General features: G+C 46.1%; 1 protein-coding gene and 1 long non-coding RNA gene across 10 annotated transcripts in view; one reads left to right on the top strand and one right to left on the bottom strand.

Annotated features, from left to right (window-relative positions):
* gwl (serine/threonine-protein kinase greatwall) overlaps nucleotides 1–22,985 on the top strand; it is a 619,920-nt gene that overhangs the window by 325,880 nt on the left and 271,055 nt on the right. For 8 of the 9 annotated variants that reach the window (XR_012826296.1, XR_012826297.1, XM_075682969.1 and 5 more), the window contains 2 exons: nucleotides 6,655–6,811; nucleotides 10,243–10,341. Coding sequence is in view for 7 of the 9 variants with exons in the window: in XM_075682969.1 (XP_075539084.1) it covers nucleotides 6,655–6,811; nucleotides 10,243–10,341 (256 nt within the window). In the remaining 2 variants the exon portion in view is untranslated. The remainder of the gene's footprint in view (nucleotides 1–6,654; nucleotides 6,812–10,242; nucleotides 10,342–22,985) is intronic. The other variant, XM_075682967.1, reaches the window with a different exon arrangement.
* The window catches only part of LOC142571268 (uncharacterized), a 36,602-nt gene continuing 27,768 nt past the window's right edge, over nucleotides 14,152–22,985 (bottom strand). Inside the window, exons 2-3 of the long non-coding RNA XR_012825828.1 lie at nucleotides 15,233–15,371; nucleotides 14,152–14,286 (exon numbers count right to left, since the gene is read on the bottom strand). This is a non-coding gene — a long non-coding RNA (uncharacterized LOC142571268). The remainder of the gene's footprint in view (nucleotides 14,287–15,232; nucleotides 15,372–22,985) is intronic.

The raw sequence follows: 22,985 nt of genomic DNA, 5'->3' as shown, positions 1-22,985 counted from the left end.
TTCCAGTTTTCTGGGACACTTGCAGTCAATAGACACTTCGTATAGAGAAGCAGGGCTAGGGTATGGGCTAGTTGGTATTCCATTGTAAACATCACTTCCAGCGCGTACGTAGACAGGGAAGAAAAGAATGACAAAGGCAAGTGATTATCTTCGTCGTTCTTTTGGTCCCTGTCTATTTATGCGTTGTAAGTGATGATGAGAGAGCTGCCAGTTTTCCAAGCATTCTCTCCCCCATCTTTGATTAAACCAACTGTTATTCCATCTTCTCCTGCTGCACTTCGTTGTTTCATGTCTTGCAAGGCCCTTCTGACCTCATCACCAGTTATAGGAGGAGTTTCTGTTTCCTGTTCATTTCCTTTAAATGGAGGCATTCTAACTCCTCTGGGTACTGTTTAGGTCAGTGCAGAATTCTTTTGCTGCTGTTACTATACATTCGAGATTGCTGATGATATTACCCTGTTTATCTTTCAGTGCATACATCTTGGTTTGTCCTATGCGAAGTTTCCTTCTCACTGATTTCAGGCTGCAACCATTTTTTACAGCTTCTTCAGTCTTTCTCACATTGTAATTTTGAATATCCCTTATTTTGACAGTTCTGCGAATTCTATCTTATCACTTGACGTGGTCACTTTCATTCCTTTTCGTTTCTTTATTAGGTCCTTTGTTACTTGGGGGAGCTTGCCTACTGTTTGCCTTGGTGCCTTGCCTCCCACTTCAATTGCTGCCTCTGAAGCCAGCCTAGTTATGGTTTCGTTCATTACCTCTATGTCATCTTCATCTCTCTGTTCCAAGGCCGCATATTTGTTTGCAAGTACCACCCTGAATTCGTCTGCTTTTACCCTTACTGCCTCTAGGTTGACCTGTTTTTCTTGACCACTTTTACTATTTCTCGCTTCAAATTGAGGTGAATCCTAGCCCTCACTAACCTATGATCACTGGACTTTACCCTACCTACATCCTGCACTATGCTGGGATCGGCAGAAAGTATGAAGTCAATTTCATTTCTCGTTTCGCCATTAGAGCTTTTCCAGGTCCACTTTCTGTTGCTATGCTTCTTGAAAAAGGTGTTCATTATACGAAGCTTATTCCTTTCAGCGAATTCTACCAGCATCTCTCCTCTAGCGTTCCTAGATTCGACGCCGTAGTTGCCATTTGCTCGTTCCCCAGCCTGCCTTTCCCCCCATTTGCATTGAAGTTGCCCATGACTACAACCTGTATACTGAGTTTGCATTTTTCTCATCGCTAATTCAACATCTTCATAAAACTGATCTACTTCATCATCATCATCCTGACTGGATGTCGAAGTGTAGGCTTGTACTGCCTTTATTCTATACCTCTTATAAAGTTTGGCTACGACTTCTGCTACCCTCCCATTAATGCTGTAGAATTTGTCAATGTTGCCCGCTATGTCCATATGGATCAGGAATCCTACCCCGTATTGCTTCTTATCTGGGAGACCTCTATAGCAAAGGACATGGCCGTTAGTCAGTGCTGTATAAGCTTCACCAGTTCTAATCTCACTGAGGCCTATGATATCCCAAACAATGTCTCATAGTTGCTCAAAGAGTCCTGCCAAGCTAGCCTCATTCGACAGAGTTCTGGCATTAAAGGTTGACAGGATCAGCTTTTATTGGCGGCCTGTCCGGGCCCAGAGATTCTTAGCACCTTCTGCTGCATTACAGGTCTGACCGTCGCCTTGGTCAGCTGCTCTGCAGCTGCTGGGGACTGAGGGCCACGGTTTATTTGTTGGAGTCATTTGGGAGAGGGGGGGTGGCCGTGTACTGCACCAGCGAGGCCAATTCCTGTTCTGGTGAGGGAGTGTCTTTGTTGAAGCTTAGTGTGCCTTCCTAATTTGGTTGTACCTGGATTATTATAGACTCACTCGCTCTCGGCATCTTTTGCCGGTGTTGTGCGTCACTCCAAGCCTGCAGATGTAGTGCACTGGAGGAAGGTGAAATTCAAGCTCACTATCGGGGGAAAAAAGGATTTGAACTTTTGACTATGGCAACCGAGCATCCGACATGGCTCAGTCAGATAATCCCCTAGGCAGCGAGGCTACCTTATCGCCGAAGAGCACAGCCCTCAGGGCCTTACATGCCTAAGAGATCTGTTGATTTATCCAGCCTCTGCGGGTTTTGCCGATCGTTATAGGTTGCATGGTATATTGCCAATTCTCAGTGGTCCTATAACATTGTGATTCACGAATCTCACAGGCACATGCAGCCTTGAGCGGGCCTAGGTGCACAATATGTTTTCGGTGAATTTGAACTGCACTAAAAATTTGTGTGAAAGAAATAAGAAGGAAAAACTTTTCAGCGCTTACCGAGAAGCCCCGAGCCACGTATTGTCCGCTTATTGTCGTGTCTGCCTGCCTGTTGCTGTCCGAAAACTTGCGCTCCCGGGTAAATACTTAGAGTGGTGAGACAGGCCACCCGTACAATAATGCTGTGAGCCTCGCGCAGAACAGATGACCTTGACAGTTCCTAGGTGTCTTCGGCCTTTCTACAGCTTTGGACAGCGCTTATAGCACAGCTAATGAGAAGGAAGAAATCGGGGGAACTGGCCCTTTAGTTTCCCGGGGATGCTGCGGGCCTATATGCTAGGAAGTAAGGAATGCTATGCCTCACTTAAGCTACTGTACTGCCATCTTCGATCAGTCAGACTGATATAGCAAGGCAGACGCACAGTGGAGTCAATGAAAGAATGCACTTTATTCCAGAGCGCACGCGTGCTTATATAGCTTTTGCCGAGATGCTAGCAGCGTTTCCGAGACCCTAGCAGCGCTTCTGAGATGCTGTTGGTGCGATGACACTACACTCTTCCCCCCCCCCCCCCTTTTGTTTAATTGTAACCCCAACGCTCTGGCTGCCGACGCTCTCTTGCGCTTCTCTACAGAGGAATAGGCCTGGGTCATTCTGCCTTGTCCATGTCTGGTTGGCCGAGGTCGGGGGATTGGGATGGAGTTGCTTCAGGTGTATGGCAAGCAGGTCCCTTTTCTTGATGCAGGCGAGTCAGATTCCGTTGGAGGGAGTGTCTGCCGAGTTCTTGGGAATAGCACAGGAAGAGGAGTCATGGGCTGCTCAGGAGCAGGAAACATTGCCTCTACCTGGTCTGCGTGAACGAACTGCTCTTTGTTTTGTATGTTCACAACATCAGTTGCAGCACTGATTCATCTGACGATGATAGTAGTAATCCATGCCGATTCACCTGGCCTACTTCCCATCACCCGCACCATGTCATCTCCTTTGAACTTGCACCAGTGGGCAGCAGGCTGCTGGACATGCCGTCACTTGTTTTTCTCCAGACGGTTGGGAAGCTCGGGTTGCAACATGGTTAACCATGTCCTTGGACTCCATGATAGGAACAATTAGGCCAGGGTTTTTCCGGTTGCTGCATATGGGGTGTTTCTTTAGTAGAAAAGAAACTGGTCAACCCGATGTTGAATAGATTTGGAAACTCCCGCTCTCTTCGTCATCCTTCAGCTGTTTTTCCAGGTTCCTTTTCACAGTCTGAACAAGGTGTTCAGCAGCTCCATTAGACGCTGGATGATAAGGTGGTCTTGTGGCGGATTCCGTTTGATGAGAGGGAAACTGCAAACTCTGACGATACGAACTGTGGGCCGGTGACAACCTCTTTCAGCAGGCCAAAAGATTTGTCTTGCTTTACTCTAAGTCCGTGGAGATGAAACATTGTGAGCCCAGCCTCGACCCAATTCTGGCATTCCTCGATAGATGCTCCGGCTACAAGGACGTTGTCCAGGTAGCACATGACTCCTTCCAGTCCTTTCAGCATCTTGTCCATAACAGACTTGTGCTCAGGCTTTGGGACGACTACAAGTGGTGTGGCCAGTCGCTCTGCATGACTGGCTGCAAGATCCTTCTGTCCTTGAGTGCGAGCAATTCCTGTTAAACGGAATTTTTCAGTGCATAGACAACAGGATGAGTCTTGCAGAAGACCGGATGAGCCTCTTCTTTCAAAACTTTTTTCACTTCATAGCCCTTTATCAAACAATTTGCGGACGGAACACGTTGCATACTTCTGCAGCAGGACTTTTTCTTTTCGCTCTGCTTCCACATTGAAAATGGTATTCCAGTTCAACTTGAGCTGCGCAAGCCAGTTGTGCCCTACTAGGTACGGTTGAGTTCCAGGAACGACAATCACTGGCAAATTTTACTTTTGCCCTTCATTCTCGACACTTACATGTGTCTGTCCTGTCATCTCGAGTGGCGTGCCACCGTAACTTTTCAGTTCGAGAAAGCACTTTGTCAGAGCTGGCTTCCGAGGCATTTGAGCATAGATCTGCTCGTTGATAATACACACGGCTGCACCAGTATCTATATGCATGCTCACAGGTTGGCCCGTGATTTTCACTTCCGCCAGATAAGGCCTTTAAATTTGCTTGTTTAAATCAACTTGAAAAAGGTGCAAGTGGTCCGGCTCGGTCTGTACCTCAATTGCATTAACTGCTTTGCCATTTTTCTTCATACAAACCTTCGCTAGATGGCCTACTTTCTTGCACCAGTGACAGTGTGCCTTGCGATATTTGCAATCACTTGCGTAGTGCTTGTCTCCGCATATGTAGCAATTTCTGCTTAGACAGAAACCTTGTGGTGTGCTTCGTCATCATCATCATCAGCCTGGCTACGCCCACTGCAGGGCAAAGGCCTCTCCCATACTTCTCCAACAACCCCGGTCATGTGCTAATTGTGGCCATGTTGTCCCTGTGATGGGCTTACCCTAGCTTTTTCTTGCGGACAGCCTTTTTTGCTGACAGCGTGGATGGTTTCGTCCATTTGTTGATATCCATTGGACAGTCAGGAGCTCTTCGACTCCCTTTCAGCGAGTTCCGCTGCTTACGCCAAGTCGCGAGCGGTTTCTAAGTTGAGTTCTTTTCTCTCTAGCAACGTTGTTTGTATGGCCGGGTTTTGGAGCCCCACAACAACTTGGTCACGCAGCACGTCGTCCAGGAAAGTCCCGAATGTGCACTTGGCAGCCATGTGTCTTAGTTCAATGGCAAATGCTGAGACAGACTCCATTTCGAGCTGGTGCCAGCGATTGAACTTGAGCCTTTCAGGTATTACTTGGCTACCCGGTGCGTAGTGCGCCTTCAAGATGTTGACCACATTGTTCAACTCCTCTGGTATAGCAGGCAACAGCAGGTCCTTGAGGGTCTTGAACGGGCGTCTTCCGAGGGGGCAGTGATGAAAGCGGATTTCTTCAAGTTGCCGCCTTCAATTTGTGACTCTCCAGTAATGGTCGAAACACTCTACATACAAGTTGAAGTCTTCGTCGCCACCTTCGACGTAGGAGTCGTATTCCCAAAACTTCAACATATTCAGTCACTCTGCCCACCCCGCTTTGCTCGATGCCAATGGTAGCCAGACAGGTGCTGCTCACAGATGCGGTCCCGTCCTTGTCGCCAGATGATATAGCAAGGCCGACACCACTGGAGCCAACGAAGGAATGCTCTTTATTCCACAGCGTGCGTGCTTATGTAGGTTTTCCTGAGATGCTGGCGGTGCTTCTGAGACGCTGTTGGTGCAGTGGTGTGTACATTTTGTGGCCTTGCAGAAAAAAGCTGGGCGAAAAAGGCAGTGACCACATGGAGGAAGGAAAACACAGAGGAGACCCTGACATCACTTTTTGTGAAGCCTCCATGATGTCAGAAGTTGGCTTTACTTTGTCATCTTGTTGTGGTAGATTCTCCTCTCTTGTTTACATTTCTCGCTTCCAGCATGCAACCCCACCAAGCCACATGAACATGCATTTTGTGGCGATCTGACCAATGAATCAGCTTGTAATGTACCATTGTGGTATTGTTACCAAAGTCACGTCATCCGAGTATTGTGCTCTAGCATTGAAAGGAGTTCATTATGCACTCCACAAATTATATCGTGAGGCCAGGTCCAGCCACTTTTGCCGGCTTTTGTGAAAATAAATTTGCACATTCTCACTGCAAGAATGTACAGGCGATGACCGGCAGCATACTTTGTGTTGCATCACAACACATTGCAATGTGTTGTTTCATCACAACACATTGACCTATGGCTAGCCCATCTGCACTTTACGGATGCTGCAGTTTACAAATATTATTAAAGGCAAAATCAGACATCCACCCTTCGTAGCAATTGCTACAAAGGAAACCCATACGGGTTCCTCGAATAAAAAGCCTCGCAGTTGAAGAAAAATTTGTCCTCTTCCGGGACTCTAACCTGCGACCACCGCCTTTCAGGGGCAGCCACTCTACCATCTGAGCTTTACCCATGAGACATGGATTCCATAGCACCGGTTGCTTGTAAGCCATTGCTACCCCAAGTAAGTTTAAGGTAGCTGGGACCTTGTGTCATTGCGGGCAGCTATCAGAAAAGTAGCAGTGGTGGCAGTATTGTGCAAGGACAGTGAATGAGACTGGTTGCTGCTTGTTACAGGCTGCTGCCAGCAGCAGATGTAGATCAGGGCACGGTATCATCCCATGCGAAGAACCAATTGCAGTTTTTTAACAATGTGTGGCGGCAACACATAATAGCATGAACCATCTTTGTGGTAGTATTAATTATCTGTATTGTCTTTAATTTTCAATTCATGCCCTAATGTGTTTCTTGTTTTTGGTGGCAGAAGAAAGTTTCTCACTGCTAAGTCCATCACTTTGCACAGACAGGGGCACGCCTGCAGAGCCTAGCGGTGCAGTCAGCACCGCGACGCCAGTCGTGCCGACGACGTCTGCCACGAGGTTCCTCCTGTGGTTCTGCTGGTAGCAGTCGTGATGGTGTCCGGCACCTGTCTATGAAGCGGTCCCCAACCAGCCCCCTGGGTGAGTGCCTGCTCAGCCATATTAGCGCAGCACATTGGCTAGCCCATGTTCCACATCATCATCGCCATCGTCATCATCAGCAACAGCCGATTTTACATCCACTGCAGGACGAATGGTCACATGTTCCACATGTGAGCATTTGTTTAATTCGCTTGTTTTTTATTTGGGCAATCACAATATTTGCCCATAAGGTGAAGCAATGAAGCAAAAGGAGGACATAATCCTCCTGATTAAGGCCTTAGGCCTTGCTAGAGCAGGAGAACTTGCAGTTTCAATGTTCAAGAAAATGTAAATGTCGTAACTAATGTAATACTACTTTATAAATATAGGCAGTTTTCATAAAACAGGAACATACAAAGAAAGTACTAGAACTAATACAGCACTTTGCTTGAGCATCGGCAGTTTTTCACACACTCTCTTCAAGGACTTGCATGGAAACATGAAAAGAGTACAAGATTTTATATAACATTAGCTTCTTACACTGTTGTTACTTATGAATCAAGAATCAACAATTCTTTTATTTGTTCCAGAATGAGAAATACAGGTCATGTACTACACAGGAGAAGGTCCCAGAATTAAAGGCTGCACTGGGACCCTCAACAAAAATTGCAAAGAACCAATACATTAGCAACAGCATAACAGGTATTAATGAACAAAACTAAGCATCAAAAACAGTTTGCTTGCAATCTGTTGACCTATATGTGTATCAGGCTTTTTAATTAAAGTAATTGAAAAGCTAATTGCTACACATCTAATGAAATGCCTCACAAAATTCAACATTATCTTGCCCTATAAGTTTGGATTCTGCCCTGGGTTTTCCACTAACCTTGCTCTAATTTCTTTAACAGATCGATTGAAGTTAGCTATTGATGAAGGAAACTCTTCAGGCTCTTTTTATTGACCTTACTTACTAAGGCTTTCAACTCTATTAATCATAATCTTCTTGGTAAGCTTGATGAAATTGGTTACATGGGCCTCCTCTGATTTTACTAAAACACTACCTAAAAGACAGAGTGCAAGTAGTTCATAACTCAGGTGCTCACACTCCCATGAAAACATAGGTGTGCCTTAGGGCTCTATTCTGGGCCCACTGTTATTCTTAATTTACATAATTTTTTTACCGCAGTGTCTAACCTCTTCTAGATGCATATTATATGTGGACGATACAACTATATTTATCTCTTGTGTATCTCTTTAGTTGTTAATTACTAAATTACACACTTATTTGATAAACATAACTGGTGCCATAATAACAGGTTATAGATTAATGCTTCAAAAATCAAGTTTGTTGTCTTCTCACCAAAAACAGCCAAGTCGTGCTCCTTCTATCTCTGTCGGATCATTTTTAATTCATGCTGACAATCGCTGCACATTTCTAGCTGTTAGACTGAATCATAACCTGAAGTACTACAATCATGTCTCTAGAATAAAAAAAAGGCATATGGCATCTGCACGATCATCAGAGCTCGTTTCATCTATAATCGCTCTACGCTTCTCTCTCTCTCTATTGCTCATTCGCTCGCATTAATTTCGGTATATCATGTTGGTGAATTATGTACAGCTCACACTTGACATCATTACAAACATTGCAAAATGAGGCTGTAAGGTTGCTTACATTTAGCCCAATGCATACTAGTTACAAACAACTACTTAACAATAACTTCCTCACAGTTGATAAGTTAGCTACGATTCCGGTATACTCTTGTTCAGATCTCTCAAGAATGAAGTTCCAACTGCGTTATTTCCAGAAGCATATCTGGTCGATACCGACAATACTATGTTTGCTCCAGACAATAACTTTCCTCTCCCGAAAGTACAGTAGAATTTCGTTGATGCTTTCTCATTACGTACGTTTTCCCGGCACCAACTTTCGCAATTTAGAACACAAAAAATGATCCAATAAAGTTACGCTTACTTTTTACCCGTTCACACGTTCCCGGAAAACATCATTTTTTGCCACCAACGTTTAGTATGTCACCAAGCTATGATCACATGACATGTTTCTCGGCCGCTATATCCCATGTAAGCAAAAAAAAAAAAAAAATATGCACGAGACGCGTGTGATCGAGAACAGTATATAGCCACCTGCCACAGCAGCGGCAGCTTAACCGCAGTACTTGCATGCTCGTCTCGCTTTTAATCACCAGCGCGTGCTCAGTTTCTTATTCTTGTACCAGCAAACCTTCTCGTATTGTGGTAAGCATCTTTGCCTATCTGTTTTCCAGTGCGTAGTGCCATCAGAAGCGTAACATACGCTTTTAATAGGTGATAACCGAAACGTGTCACCGTTCCCTGCTACAGACTGCGGTCGTATACGTTTTCTGGCTGTTACATCCCATGTGAACAAGAAAATGCGCAACGTGCGCATGTTCAAGAACAGTATATAGCCGCCTGTCTCACATGAAAACGACAGCACACACGGTTTCTTGTTCTGGAACCTGCAAATTTCCGCCCGGGTCATCGCACGCTGCATTCACAACTATGGTCGCATAACCTATTGTTATAAGCATCTTCACCTATCTGTCTTACAGTGCATGGTGCATAGTGCCATTGGTAGCATTCAGCATGCTTTTAGTAGGCGATAATCCAAATGCGCCATAGTTCCGTGCTGCAGGCGGTGCAATGTGGCCATCACGTTTCGCTTTGATGACATCCAGCGTTGCCTACCAGCTCAATTTCATTTCGGTTTCCTGTCACCCTCTTAAGATATGACACAATAAGAAGACAACAAAATGCATCTCAGGCCACTGGAGCACCACCAGCTCGACGCTCGTCAGTGTCTTGTGCCGCAACAACCTGCGCAACACTTCACATTACATAGATGTCAACAATAGTTGAGTCTGTAAAATTTTTTTAGTTAATTTGGATTGTACGTTTGCCTGGTTAGTGCATTTTCGCTTGCCTTCTTTTTTGTTTCAAAATGTATGAACAAGGTTCTACTATACATACTAACTACAGTAAACAGACAATCATCTTTTCATCGCTTCCATTATGTAACAAAATTCCACCACTAATCCGAAACCTTTTAACAATATTGCAAAGAGTGAGTGACGAACATCCAAAGTAAAAAACAAACAAAAAAGTCACAGTTTCACCAGAGAGGCGAAGCACCAGTTGCGATAGCAAATTAGCAGAGAGCTATGTGAAGTAAGGATAGTAAATCAGAGTGCTTGGTGTGCCATGTTCTCTCATGTCCGTGTCGTTTTTTTTTGTCGCGCAATATCATTTAAGTAAGGATAGTAGTTTTATTGGCCATATAAAGTTGTATACATTTGTTTACTAACTAAATTAACAAGCATGGTGTCACACGCGCGCAGGTAAACATTAACACATCTCGCTTGATGACCGCAGAAAGTTGCTGTCAAAACATTGGAGTGACGAAACGCGGTAGCAGCAGTGAGCGAATCGACCTTCATGCTGTCTCGTTTCAGCACAGACTAAACGTCGAAAGCACAGTGGATACGAAGATACCAGCACTGGGTGCACTTTGTCCACATTGCAGATTGCTTTCAAGATACAGTGGCCATGCCGTAAGCAGCAGCCGCCGGAGTAGAACTCCCCCATCCTCCTCCCACCCGTGTTTTGCGTGCAAAAGAATACAGCGCGCTTCCATCTCGCCTTTCTTCCTTGCATGCGCAATATTGAGCCGAGATCATCGGTTGACCCTCGCAAGTGAGTTGTCAGCCCATGTCGACACAGCAAATGTTCGTTTTATATGCCCAATTTTGACAAAAATTGCCACTAATTTCATCCACTGTAACTAATAGCCCATTGTAGCACGGTCCGTAACAAGGGAACTTCGTTACATTAATAAAATAGGTAGAAGAAACTATGTTTGAAATATGGTCCATCATATCCAAATGTCTGTTGTACATGGGTCCGGTGTAACGAGCGTAGACTGTATTTAGTCTTGCAGTTAACCCTTTGAGGGTCAATGACGTAAATATACGACAACGCAAACAAGTCCAAAAATGGTCGATGTCGTATATTTACGGTGCCATCTGTACGTTTAAAAAGCGTGCCAATTTCCTAACTTTTTCTTTTGTGTCATGTGCTGCCACTATGTGGGAATACAGGGAATTTTTTTCGCGCGCCTGCCTCTTTTGGTTTTTGTTGCATGGTTTGTTTTAGAGCTGGTTTGCTCCCGCGCGTCTATACTACTGCTCGCGCATTGGTGTGCGTGCGGGCAGGCGGCAGTTTGGGTTTTGTTCCACGGGCAGTTTCGGCTTCTTGCTTTTGCAAAGCAGATGGCTATCTCGTTACTGATTGCTCAAAAGGTGGCCACCTCTTTCATGCTTGTTTAATGCTCACAGGGTTGTGCATAGGAAAGATGCTACCGTGCATGCGTTTCCGTTGCTTTTTCTTTTTTTCTTGGGCACTTGTGAAAACTAATGGCCTCTGGCTGGCGATAAGATGAAGATTAGCGAAGTTTGTCACATGTGCTTTTCTGACGGGCACACTACCACACAGTTTTCTTGAGTGCGTGCACCTACATAGTTCGATTATGCTATGGATGTACATATTAGTGAAATCTCGATGATACGATCACAGCTAATACAAATTTTCGGATGATACGAATATTTCTGTGGTCCCGGCCGAGCCCCATTACTTTGCAACGTGCTAGAGAACAGTTACGAATCAATTTTCGACCCACGTCGGTTGATACGAAAATTACCGACGACACTTTGGAAATTATAAAGTATGCTTGGCGAAAGCCATACACTGCTGCCGTCTGCGCTCCACTTCGCTGGCTTTGCTGTTCGGTGACATAGCCAGTCGCTGCTGCCATCTGCGCTACAGTTAATTCGCTTTGGTGTTCGGCGATACCACCAGTCGCTGCTGCTGCTTCCGTTCAGCTTCCCTGCCTTTGGTACCCGGCGATCTAACCAGTCGCTGTTGGCGTTTCCGTTCTGCCTCCCTTGTTTTCGCATCTGGTGACATGTTCAGTCGTTGCATGCGAATTCGCTCCTTGTTCTTCTGGCGTTTGGTGTTGGGGGAATCCGGCATCCGCTGCCGCTTTCCTGAACCGCTTGGCGCAGAATCACTGCTTTCGCCTTAATAAACGCCGCTCCACCAACGGCCGCGAAAGAGAACAGCGGGCAGTCAAGCGATTTCTCCCTTTCTCTTTTGGTGCGGAGGCGCGGAGAGTTTGAAGCGGTGGTGCTTTTGTTGCTTTTGTGCTTTTCCGCCTTTTCCGCGTGCCATCGAACGGAGTGGCTGCTGTGCTTCGGGCCGCGTTCTTTGTGTTAGACGTGGGCGACGGCGAAGCACCACCACCGGCGGCTGAAACGCTGCACACGCTCGAAGTTCTGAGGCGTGCTATGGCCGCGGATGAAATCATCGACGACACGTGCACGCGTTTTTATGAATTTGAACAAAGTCTGCTAAGTGACCTGACAAAGAAAAAGAAGCAGAAGGACATTAGAGACTTTTTTCTTCAAGAAATAAATGCTTTTTACGTACGTGTGCCTGAGTGAGTTCACCTCTGACTCTTTAATTTAGCTAGCTTTAATTGTTTTGATGATATGAATTTCGGCTAATACGAATATTTTTCGTGACCCCTTGAGATTCGTATCATCGAGATTCCACTGTAGTGTAAGAGCAGGAACATTTGAGTCTTCCTAAATACTCTCGTCTGTGCATTTTAAAGGCCTTGAACCGTGTGTATAAAAATGCATCAAATTTTTAATTCTTATAAGTTTATTTCCTTTTTTATTGTTGTTATTCATGAATGAAAAGTACATATATGCCAATGCAAAATATTTTTTTCTCACTTTACGGTCACCCTAGAAAAATTGCAGTAAATTTTTTTCGAAATAAGTCTATAAGAAGAATTGGAATCTGCAATAAAAAAATCGACCCTGGGCGGTCGCATATGGCGAAAAAAATCGATTCTCAGAAGGTTAAGGAAGAAATACAAGTAGCTGATCTAAATACTAGCATATAAAATGACATGGGTATTATTAAAATACTGAAGTTAAAAAAAAGGTCAGAGGCCTGTGCGCCACACGAAGCACACACACAGCGTAAGCTGGTGAAGCTGCTTCATAGGAGCTCTGTTGTCAGCACCACGCACTACAGGGTCTTTGTGGTGTTTTCAAGAGAAAGATTTTAACTGTCCGCCTGGCGTCAACAGCAAGCGGCGCTAATTGAGGTGATCATGGTGACGATGATGATGATGAAAATTTATCGGCACTCTTTTTGAAACAAAGCAGTGACAGTTGCCTAGCCTGCTAATGATGATGATTTATCTCTTGTCATCCCCATTGAAATGCAGCTTAGTCACCTAGACAGCTTGATTTAATCGGGTATGCAATATAACTTTTTTCTAGTATTTTTGTACACATCTCCTTGAACCTCTTTTTCTTCCTCAAACCTTATTAACTACCTTGTACCACTACCTGTGCATCTCCTACATGGCGTGCCACCTGATGTAATAATATGCAAATGCAATGCAAAGTGTGTATGTATCAATGCTATGCGGCGCGCATGTCACATCACGTGTCTCCTCGTGCCACAGGGTGCATTTGTAGGGCATTTTTTCACTCCAAGCTAGCAAGCATTGGCATGGCTCAGTGGTAAAGTAGCTGACTCCAGCACAATAGACCCGGATTCAATCCTTGCGGGAACTGTTTTTTTTTTTTTTTTTCATTCCTCGTGATAGCTCCTACGCACACCGGGCACCATGGGCGGCGGCTCACACCATCGCCAACCGAAATGGCTGTTGGAACGAGCCCATAAAAGCTTATGCTGTAATGGAACCCTGAGGCATGCCTTAGTTAAATATTTTTCCACCAACAGCCCCCACAGCTGACAATTTGCTGCTTGTTCCTAGACAAGTTTTCAGGAATTTTAATAAAGAATTAATAACACAATAAGCTTTAAGTTTGCTAAGAAGTATTTTATGGGCAACAGCATCAAATGTGCAGGAACAGTGCTAGAAACACTGGCACAGACACATGGAAAGTGACGCGGCATGTCGTTCTTCATGTGCCTTCACCTGTGTCAGTGTTTCTAGTGCTGTTCCTGCATTGAAGATGAACAACCAACCAGACGATGCTTTGACTTAATAATATCAAACTCTTTAATAAAGTACAAAAATATAGAACTGACAAGATATTTAAAATCTATTAATATTTTTACAAAATGTATCAAAGAAAGAAGAGTGAGGCTTGTTGAGTGTTTAGGACAAAAGCCTAGTTGTGAATTTGTTGATATTGGTTTATTAGTTTATTGGCCAGCTGCATGCTCACGTGCTACATGACACTTATGGTTGAGTGGGTGTTTCATGTCCGTTACCTTGGCCGTGAACGGCGAGCAGCAGTGGTGAGCATGCCCAGGGCTAGTGTTGTACACAAGTACTCAAAACGGTGGCCATCGGAGTAGCGCCGCAGCAGCTTCAAGGACCCCTTACCAGGTTTGGACGTTCTGTAGATTAGTAGTGCGTTCTGTAGATTACACACTGATGGTCCTGTCTGCAAAGTATCAAAGCAATGCTCAGTGGAAATACCGCTGATATTTTAAACCAAATGATGTCGTGCGCCCTCCCCCTCGAGGGAGCCCCGCTTCCAGACACTCATGGCGTTTTTCACTGGTCGATCTGGAGCGGCCGCCGAAATCCTCGAGCGAGCGCTCGGGTTTCACGAATCCGAATCGGCCAGCGGAGCGCAAAAACGCTCCGCGGCGGATCACACAGGAAGTCTGCGTACACGTCGCACGAACCGGTTCCGAAAACCATGCCCTACTTCCGTTCTGTACGTTTCCACGGCAACCAAACTCGCCGTCCCCCGTGTGTAATTTGACCGTGGCAGTCGCATAGTCCGTCATTTCCATGTCGCGCCCGCAAGGATTGTGCATGGACAACGTGCATAGAAGTCTTCGTACAGCACTTGCGTCACTTCGTAATCGCTGTCGTCCACGCTCTCATCGCTAAACGCGAGCGCTGCAGCAGTAGCCACCCTAGCAGCAGCACCGAACGCAGCCATTTTGCGAAGCAACACAATGTTGTGCGTACCAACTGGGTACCGATTTCGCTTGAAAACGGAAGTGACGCGAGTATTTTTGCCCGAATCCGCGCCTCGGCGGCGGAGCAAGTGAGAGCGATCCGGCGCGGAGCGAGTTGATCCGAAACGACCAGTGGAACGCGCGAACCCGCTCCAGATCGATCAGTGAAATTCGGATTCGTTGCCACGGAGCAAGAAATTCTGCTCCGAATCGACCAGTGAAAAACGCCATCAGTCGCATGCACAAATGCGTCTACGGAAGACGCACTGCCTGCAGCATTGCCAGCCATGGCAATTGACTTCAGTAGTTCAATCAATGCGTAACATGCAGTGCCACCAAGGGAAATGTACCGCTCTGAAAAAGAAAGTAAAGAAAAAAGTGGGGGCTCTTCAAGTGCAAATGAACATGACGCAATACCTGAACTCTGGTATGGTAGTATGGTAGAAAGGATGTTGCTTGTGGCCACTATTCGAGGCAAAGGGAGACGTGTCCATGCTCTCGCTGACATTCACTTCCTGGTGGCGTGGCAATGCAACACTTTGATTTCTGCCATCTTCTGTAATAAAGAATCAATGTGAAAATTTGTTTTCGTTATATGCTCCCAGATGATGCTTTACGACTTCTGTAGAACCAAAATTTGCAATGAGAGCCCCTTTAATAGGTAAAACAATGCATGCATAATACAGAGATGTAGATTTGTTTGCTACCTGCATCTTTTTGCCCACTTTCATTTTCTTTTACCTTATTATTTCTACATCTCAATTAAACATAATAATTATCTTCCATCTAGCTTCATCATCTGTCACTTCGTGTGATTAACAAACATGAAGCCCCTCACTATTCTTGTAGCTCAGTAACAAGTCAGGTGAGCTTTGCTGTTAAAAAAGAAGAGTGATCCAACTTGTGAAATTGTGGAGGATGTGTAGATGCCATACTGGCTATGGAGAACAGTCGTGACCTAAACTTCCTTCAGTTTTCAAAACATATTGTCACGTAGTAGTGACGATGAAGAAAACAGCAAAACTGGGAGTGACGAAACTAGCATTTTATTGGGCCTCAAAAACAGGCTACACTCAAAGCATAGCTGTAGCAGTGAACACAGTCAGCAATTGGTAAAAATTTTATCTGCCAGTCAAATTGATCAAATTTGATCTGCGTTGGCTTTTATGTATGAGCCATCGAAGGTTCCAGAGTAATCACTGGTGCCAATATGTCTTCTAGAAAGTTCTACACAATTCACATCGCACATGCAACAGGATTACACAAGCTTCGGTGACAACAGACAGCAGAAAGAACCGTTGATAACATTCAAGGAACTTCCAATACATACAGGCGTGTCCTGCGCTGAGTGATAACATTTGTTAGACAGTGAAACGTGGTCACCCGATAAAGCTAACAAGTATGCGTGTCAATGCCCCTCTCTCAAAAAGCATTGTCCCGATGCTACAAACAGGAGAGCGAAAAACAAAAGAACTCTTATTAAACAAAAGTAACAAAGAAACAAAGTGCAAAATAACACAGTTCATAAAAAAAGAAAGTCCAAAGTTCAGCTATGCGAAGTCCAAAAGTCCTTTAGCGCTGCTAGAATGGCTTAAGTCGCACAACATGGACTATTTCAGGTTGTGAGCAGCGCCGCTGTGATAGCCAAGTGCCGTCTGGCACCACCTGATAGTTGAGTGCCCCAATGCATTGAACGATCTTGTAGGGTCCGGAATAGTGGCGTAAAAGCTTCTCACCAAGTCCTCGCAGGCATATCCGGGTCCACACCCAAACGCAGTCACCAGGCTCATATTCCATATATTGTCGTCAAAGATTGTAGTGCCGGCTATCGGTCCTCTGCTGATTCTTGATGCGCAGGTGCGCGAGCTGTCAAGCTTCTTTGACGTGCTAAAGATAGGTGGAAACGTCGACATTTTCTTCATCGGTGATGCACAGCAGCATGGCATCGAGAGTCATCGTCGGGTTCCAGCTGTAAACCAACTTGGAGCCGTCATTTCAGTATTTTCTTGCAGTGCCGTGTTACAAGCGAAGGTTACATACAGCAGGACTGCATCCCATATCTTGTTGTCGACATCGACGTACATTGCCAGCATGTCGGCAAAGCATTCGTATTGTTCATGCACTCCATAAGACCATTCGTCTGTGGATGGTAGGCACTTGTCCTCCTGTGGCTTTGTTTGGCCATATTGCAGGATGGCGTGGGTGAGCTCTGCTGTAAAGGCTGTTCCTCTGTCGATGATGAGGACTTCTGGGACTTCTGACTCCACACCTCCACCAGATGTCATGTAGTAGTGACGGTGAAGAAAGCAGCAAAACTGGGTGGAACGAAGGTAATGTTTTATTGGGCGAACCTGTGCCCTCAAAAATAGGCTACACTCAAAGAATGGCGATAGCGTTGAACACAGTTGGTGATCGGCGAAAATCTCAACTGCCGGTCAAGAATGTTGGCTTTATACAATGCACCATCGAATGTTAGAGTAATCGCTGGTGCCCACGTGTCTTCGAGAAAGTTCTACACAATTCGCATCGCACATGCAACCGAATTACACACGGTTCAGTGACAACAGACAGCACATAGAATTATTGATAACATTAGAGAAACTTCCGATACATGCGGGCATGTCCTGCGCTGAGCAATAACATTTGTTAGAAGGTGAAAAGCGGTCACCTGATAAAGGTAAACAAGTATGCGTGTCAATATAAGTATATACGGTCAGCCTTGCTGGCAGCTGCCTACAAGAAAACGCCAGTAAAACTAACATGTTCAGAAAAATCTAGAGGTGTGCGAATACAGTGTTCGAAATTCCGAATACAAATTGAAAGACTATCTCCTATTCGATTCTAATCCAATTTGAAATTTTGAAATTTGAAAAAACATCTGCAGGCTTGGAGTGACGCCTGTCACCGGCAAAAGACGCCGAGAGCAAGTGGGGCTATACTAATCCACGTACAACCAAATTAGGGAGGCCCACTAAGCTTTAACAAGACACTCCTTCACCAGAACAGGAATTGGCCTCCCTAATGCAGTATTCGGCCACCCCTCCCAGATGGCTCACTCAATTACCCAATGGCCCTCAGTCCCCAGCAGCTGCGGAGCACCTGACCAAGGCGGCGGTCAGACCTGTAACGCAGCAGAGGGTGCTAAGAATCTCTGGGCCCGGACAAGCCGCCAATAAAAACTGATCCTGTCAACCTTTAATGCCAGAACTCTGTCGAATGAGGCTAGCTTAGCAGGACTCTTTGAGGAACTATGAGACATTGTTTGGGATATCATTGGCCTCAGTGAGATTAGAACTGGTAAAGCTTATACAGCACTGACTAACGGCGATGTCCTCTGCTAGAGAGGTCTCCCAGATAAGAAGCAATACGGGGTAGGATTCCCAATCCATATGGACATAGCGGGCAACATTGAAGAATTCTACAGCATTAATGGGAGGGTAGCAGTAGTTGTAGTCAAACTTTATAAGAGGTATAGAATAAAGGTAGTACAAGCCGACACTTTGACATCCAGTCACGATGATGATGAAGTAGATCAGTTTTATGAAGATGTTGAATTAGTGATGAGGAAAGTGCAAACTCAGTATACTATAGTAATGGGCGACTTCAATGCAAGAGGGCAGAAAAGGAAGGCTGGGGAACAAGCAATTGGCAACTACGGCGTCGAAATTAGGAATTCTAGAGGAGAGATGCTGGTAGAATTCGCTGAAAGGAATAAGCTTCGAATAATGAACAGCTTTTTCAAGAAGCGTAGCAACAGAAAGTGGATCTGGAAAAGCCCTCATGGTGAAACAAGAAATGAAATTGACTTAATACTTTCTGCCAATCCCAGCATTGTGCAGGCTGTAGAAGTGGTAGATAGGGTAAACTGCAGTGATCATAGGTTAGTAAGGGCCAGGATTCACCTCAATCTGAAGCGAGAAAGAGTAAAGGTGGTCAAGAAAAAACAGGTCAACCTAGAGGAAGTAAGGGTAAAAGGAGATAAATTCAGGGTGGTACTTGCAAACAAATATTGTTGCGTGGAGTGACGTACGAAGAACACAGTAGCAATACTGTGAAAGACAAAACTAACCTTTATTTGGCAAACCTGTGCCCACAAAAACAGGCTACACTTAAAGAACGGCGACAACGGCGAACACAGTCGACAATTGTCAAAAGATGATCAGCGGGTCAAGCGTGTCGGCTTTTATAGATCAGTCGTCAAATGTTCCAGAGTAACCTATGGGACACACGTGCCTTCCACAAAGTTCTACACCATTCACATTGCGCTTACATGCAATCAGATTACGCAACGTTCGGCGACAACAAACAGCGGATCAATAACATTCCAGAAACTGCCGATACATGTAGACGCGTCCTGCACTGAGCGATAACATTTCGTAGATGTTAAAAGTGCTCACCCGTAAAAGATAAATGAGTTCACATGTCAATTCCCCCCTCTCAAGAGGCATCGTCACGATGCTACAAACATAACAGGAGAGTGAAACACAAAAGGTCACTTGTTAAACAATGTAAAAAAAACAAATAAACAAAGCCCAAGGTGACACAATCCAAAAAAAGTCCGAAGTTCAGCTATGCGACGTCCCCAAAGTTCATTAGCGCTGATGGAACGGCTTAAGTCACACAACATGAACTACTTCAGATCGTGAGTGGCGCCGCTGTGATAGCGAAATGCCGTCTGGCACGACCTCATAGTCGAGTGTGCCAATGCGTCGGATGATCTTGTATGGTCTGAAATAGCAGCGTAAAAGCTTCTCGCTCAGTCCTCGTCGGCGTATAAGAGTCCAAACTCAAACACGGTCGCCGGGCTGGTACTCAACATAGCATTGTCGAAGGTTGTAGTATCAGCTGTCGGTCCTCTGTTGGTTCTTGATCCGCAGGCGGGCGAGCTGTCAGGCTTCTTCGGCGCGCTAGAGATAGGTGGTGATATCAAAATTCTCTTCATCGCAGGCGTGAGGCAGCATGGCGTCTAGAGTAGTCGTTGGATTCCTGCTGTAGACCAGATTGAACGGCGGGATCTGTGTTGTTTCTTGCACTGCCACATTGTAAGCAAAGGTTACATACAGCTGGACCGCATCCCACGTCTTATGCTCGACATTGACGTACATTGCTAGCATGTCGGCGAGGGTTTTGTTCAGGTGCTCCGTGAGACCATTTGTCTGCGGGTGGTAGGCATTTGTCTTCCTGTGGCTTGTCTGGCTGTATTGCAGAATGGCTTGAGTGAGCTCTGCTGTAAAGGCTGTTCCTCTGTCGGTGATGAGGACTTCTGGGGCACCATGTTGCAGCAGGATGTTCACGACGAAGAATTTCACCACTTTGGCAGCCCTTCAGTTTCAGCAAAGCGGGTGAGATAGTCCATCGTCATGACGATCCACTTATTTCCGGATGTTGACATTGGAAAGGTCCCAACAAATCCATCCCGATCTGCTGAAATGGTCAGAAAGGAGGTTTGATTGGCTGTAGTAATCCTGTTGGCCTTGTTGATGCTGTCCTGCGTCGCGAACAGTCTCAGCATGTCTTGACATAACGGCCAATGTCGGCGGTCAAACGCGACCAGTAATACCTTTCCTATATCCTCAACAGTTATCCTCAACAGTGTCCGGGAGAATCCGAGGTGCCCAGCAGTTGGATCATCATGTAGGGCGTGCAGCACTCCTGGACGCATCGCTGACAGAACAACAAGAAGATAGTTGGCGCGGACTGGTGAGAAGTTCTCCTTCACGAGCAAGTTGTTTTGTCGCGTGAACGACGACAATCCGCGCTTAAGTGCCTTGGGACAACGTCCGTGCTCCCTTCCAAATACTCGTTGAGGCTTTTTAGCTCCGGGTCTGCTCGTTGCTGTTTAGTGAACTCTTCCCCGCTTATTCCAAGAAAGGCGCCGTCGTCCTTGTCGTCTTGCGACGGGGGATCGATGGGGGCGCGCGATAAGCAGTCGGCGTCGGAGTGTTTTCTTCCGGACTTGCAGATTACCGTAACGTCATATTCTGGCAGTCTGAGGCTCCACCGCGCCAGCTGTCCTGAAGGGTCCTTTAAGTTAGCTAGCCAACACAATGCGTGCTGGTCGCTGACCACTTTGAATGGCCTGCCATATAGGTAAGGGCGGAATTTTGCTGTAGCCCAAGTGATGGCGAGGCATTCCTTTTCAGTCGTAGAATAATTGCCTTCCGCTTTTGACAGCGACCGACTAGCATAAGATATCACGCGTTCAAGTCCGTCTTTCCTCTGGATTAGGACGGCACCGAGGCCTAGGCTACTAGCGTCAGTGTGGATTTCGGTATTGGCGTTCTCGTTGAAGTGTACAAGTACCGGCGGCGACTGCATGCGTCGCATGCGGCAGGCACACATGCCAAGGAATCTATGCACTGCCTTCTTGTCCATGGGCCGCGGGAGCTTTGCAATGACAGCTGTCTTCTGCAGGTCGGGGCGGACTCCACATTTGCTGATGACGTGCCCTAGAAACAGAAGCTCATTGTAAGCAAAGCGGCACTTTTCGTAAGCATCGTAAGCAAAGCGGCTTTATGGTCCTGATGACTTAATGGCTTCTAGTACTGTCGCAAGCCGCCTAAGGTGATCGTTGAAATTTCCGGCGAAGACGACGACGTCACCCAAGTAAATAAGACAGGTCTGCCACTTCAGTCCCGCTAAAACCATGTCCATCACGCACTGGAACGTTGCAGGCGCCGAGCACAGTCCAAATGGCATAACCTTGAACTCAAAGAGGCCGTCTGGCATGATGAAGGTTGTCTTTTCGCGATCTCTTTCGTCGACTTCTATTTGCCAGTAGCCAGACTTGAGGTCCATTGACGAGAAGTATTTGGCGTTGCAGAGACGATCCAATGTGTCGTCTATGCGTGGGAGGGGCTATATGTCCTTCTTCGTGATCTTGTTCAGTCGTCGATAATCGACAAAGAAACGTAGGGTTCCGTCCTTTTTCTTCACTAAGACAACAGGAGATGCCCACGGGCTTTTCGATGGCTGGATCATGTTGCCGCGCAGCATTTCGTCGACATGTTGTCTTATAGCTTCGCGTTCTCGCGTCAAAACTTGGCAAGGGCTCTGGCGGAGTGGTCGAACGCATTCTTCGGTTATTATGCGGTGCTTTGCGACTGGTGTTTGTCAAATTCTTGATGACGTCGAAAAGCAGTCCTTATATCTTCGAAGCAGACTTCTGAGCTGTTGCTGCTTAATCACGGGGAGACTTGGATTTATGTCGAAGTCTGGTCGGGTAACTACGGTCGTCGGGGTACATGCGGCAGAATCCGAGAGGACAGACTCATTGCTGGTTTCCAGAATTTCCTCGATGGATGCGATCGTCGTGCCCTTGTTGATGTGCTTGAACTCCTGGCTGAAGTTTGTCAGCAACACTTTCGTGTTTCCTCCGCGCTGTCGGGCAAACCCTCTTGCAACGCAAATTTCACGGTCGAGCAGTAGATGTTGGTCGCCTTCGATGACGCCTTCTACATCAACGGGTGTTTCGGTCCCGACCAAAATAACAATGCTGGAGCGAGGCGGGATGCTCACTTGATCTTCGAGCACACTCAAGGCGTGGTGACTACGAGGGCTCTCCGGCGGTAAAGCTTGATCTTCCGACAGCATTATTGACTTTAACTTCAGGTCGATGATTGCGCCGTGTTGGTTCAGGAAGTCCATGCTGAGAATGACGTCTCGTGAACGCTGTTGGAGGATAACGAAGGTGGCAGGGTAAGTCCGGTCATGAATGGTAATTCTTGCCGTGTAGATTTCAGTCGGCATTATGAGGTGTCCTCCAGTGGTCCGAATTGAGGGGCCTTCCCATGCATTATTAATTTTCTTCAACTGGGCGGCGATGGGTCCACTCATGACGGAGTAATCGGCTCCTGTGTCTACTAAGGCAGTGACTGCGTGGCTGTCGAGAAGCACGTCGAGGTTGATGCTTCTTTCTCTTGCATTACAATTAGGCCTTGACGTCGGGTCACGGCTGCGTCGCGTTGACCTGTGGCTGGTACGTGGCGTTGTCAGGTGGTCTTTTGTCTGCGTATTCCTTGCTTTCAGATATCGTCGGGACGGCGGGGTGTCCTTATGTCGTTGAGGTAGTCTCTTCGTAGTCTTCGTAGGCGGTGCAGGATCGTCGTCAGTTTGACGAACAGCAAGCACACTTCCAGCAATTGCTGCTTTTAGTTTTCCGGATATGGAC

Source organism: Dermacentor variabilis, chromosome 2 (assembly GCF_050947875.1).
Source record: "Dermacentor variabilis isolate Ectoservices chromosome 2, ASM5094787v1, whole genome shotgun sequence".
NCBI classification, from domain to species: Eukaryota; Metazoa; Arthropoda; class Arachnida; order Ixodida; family Ixodidae; genus Dermacentor; species Dermacentor variabilis.
Note: the sequence above shows the minus strand (reverse complement) of the source record. Positions and strands in the feature narration are given on the sequence as shown.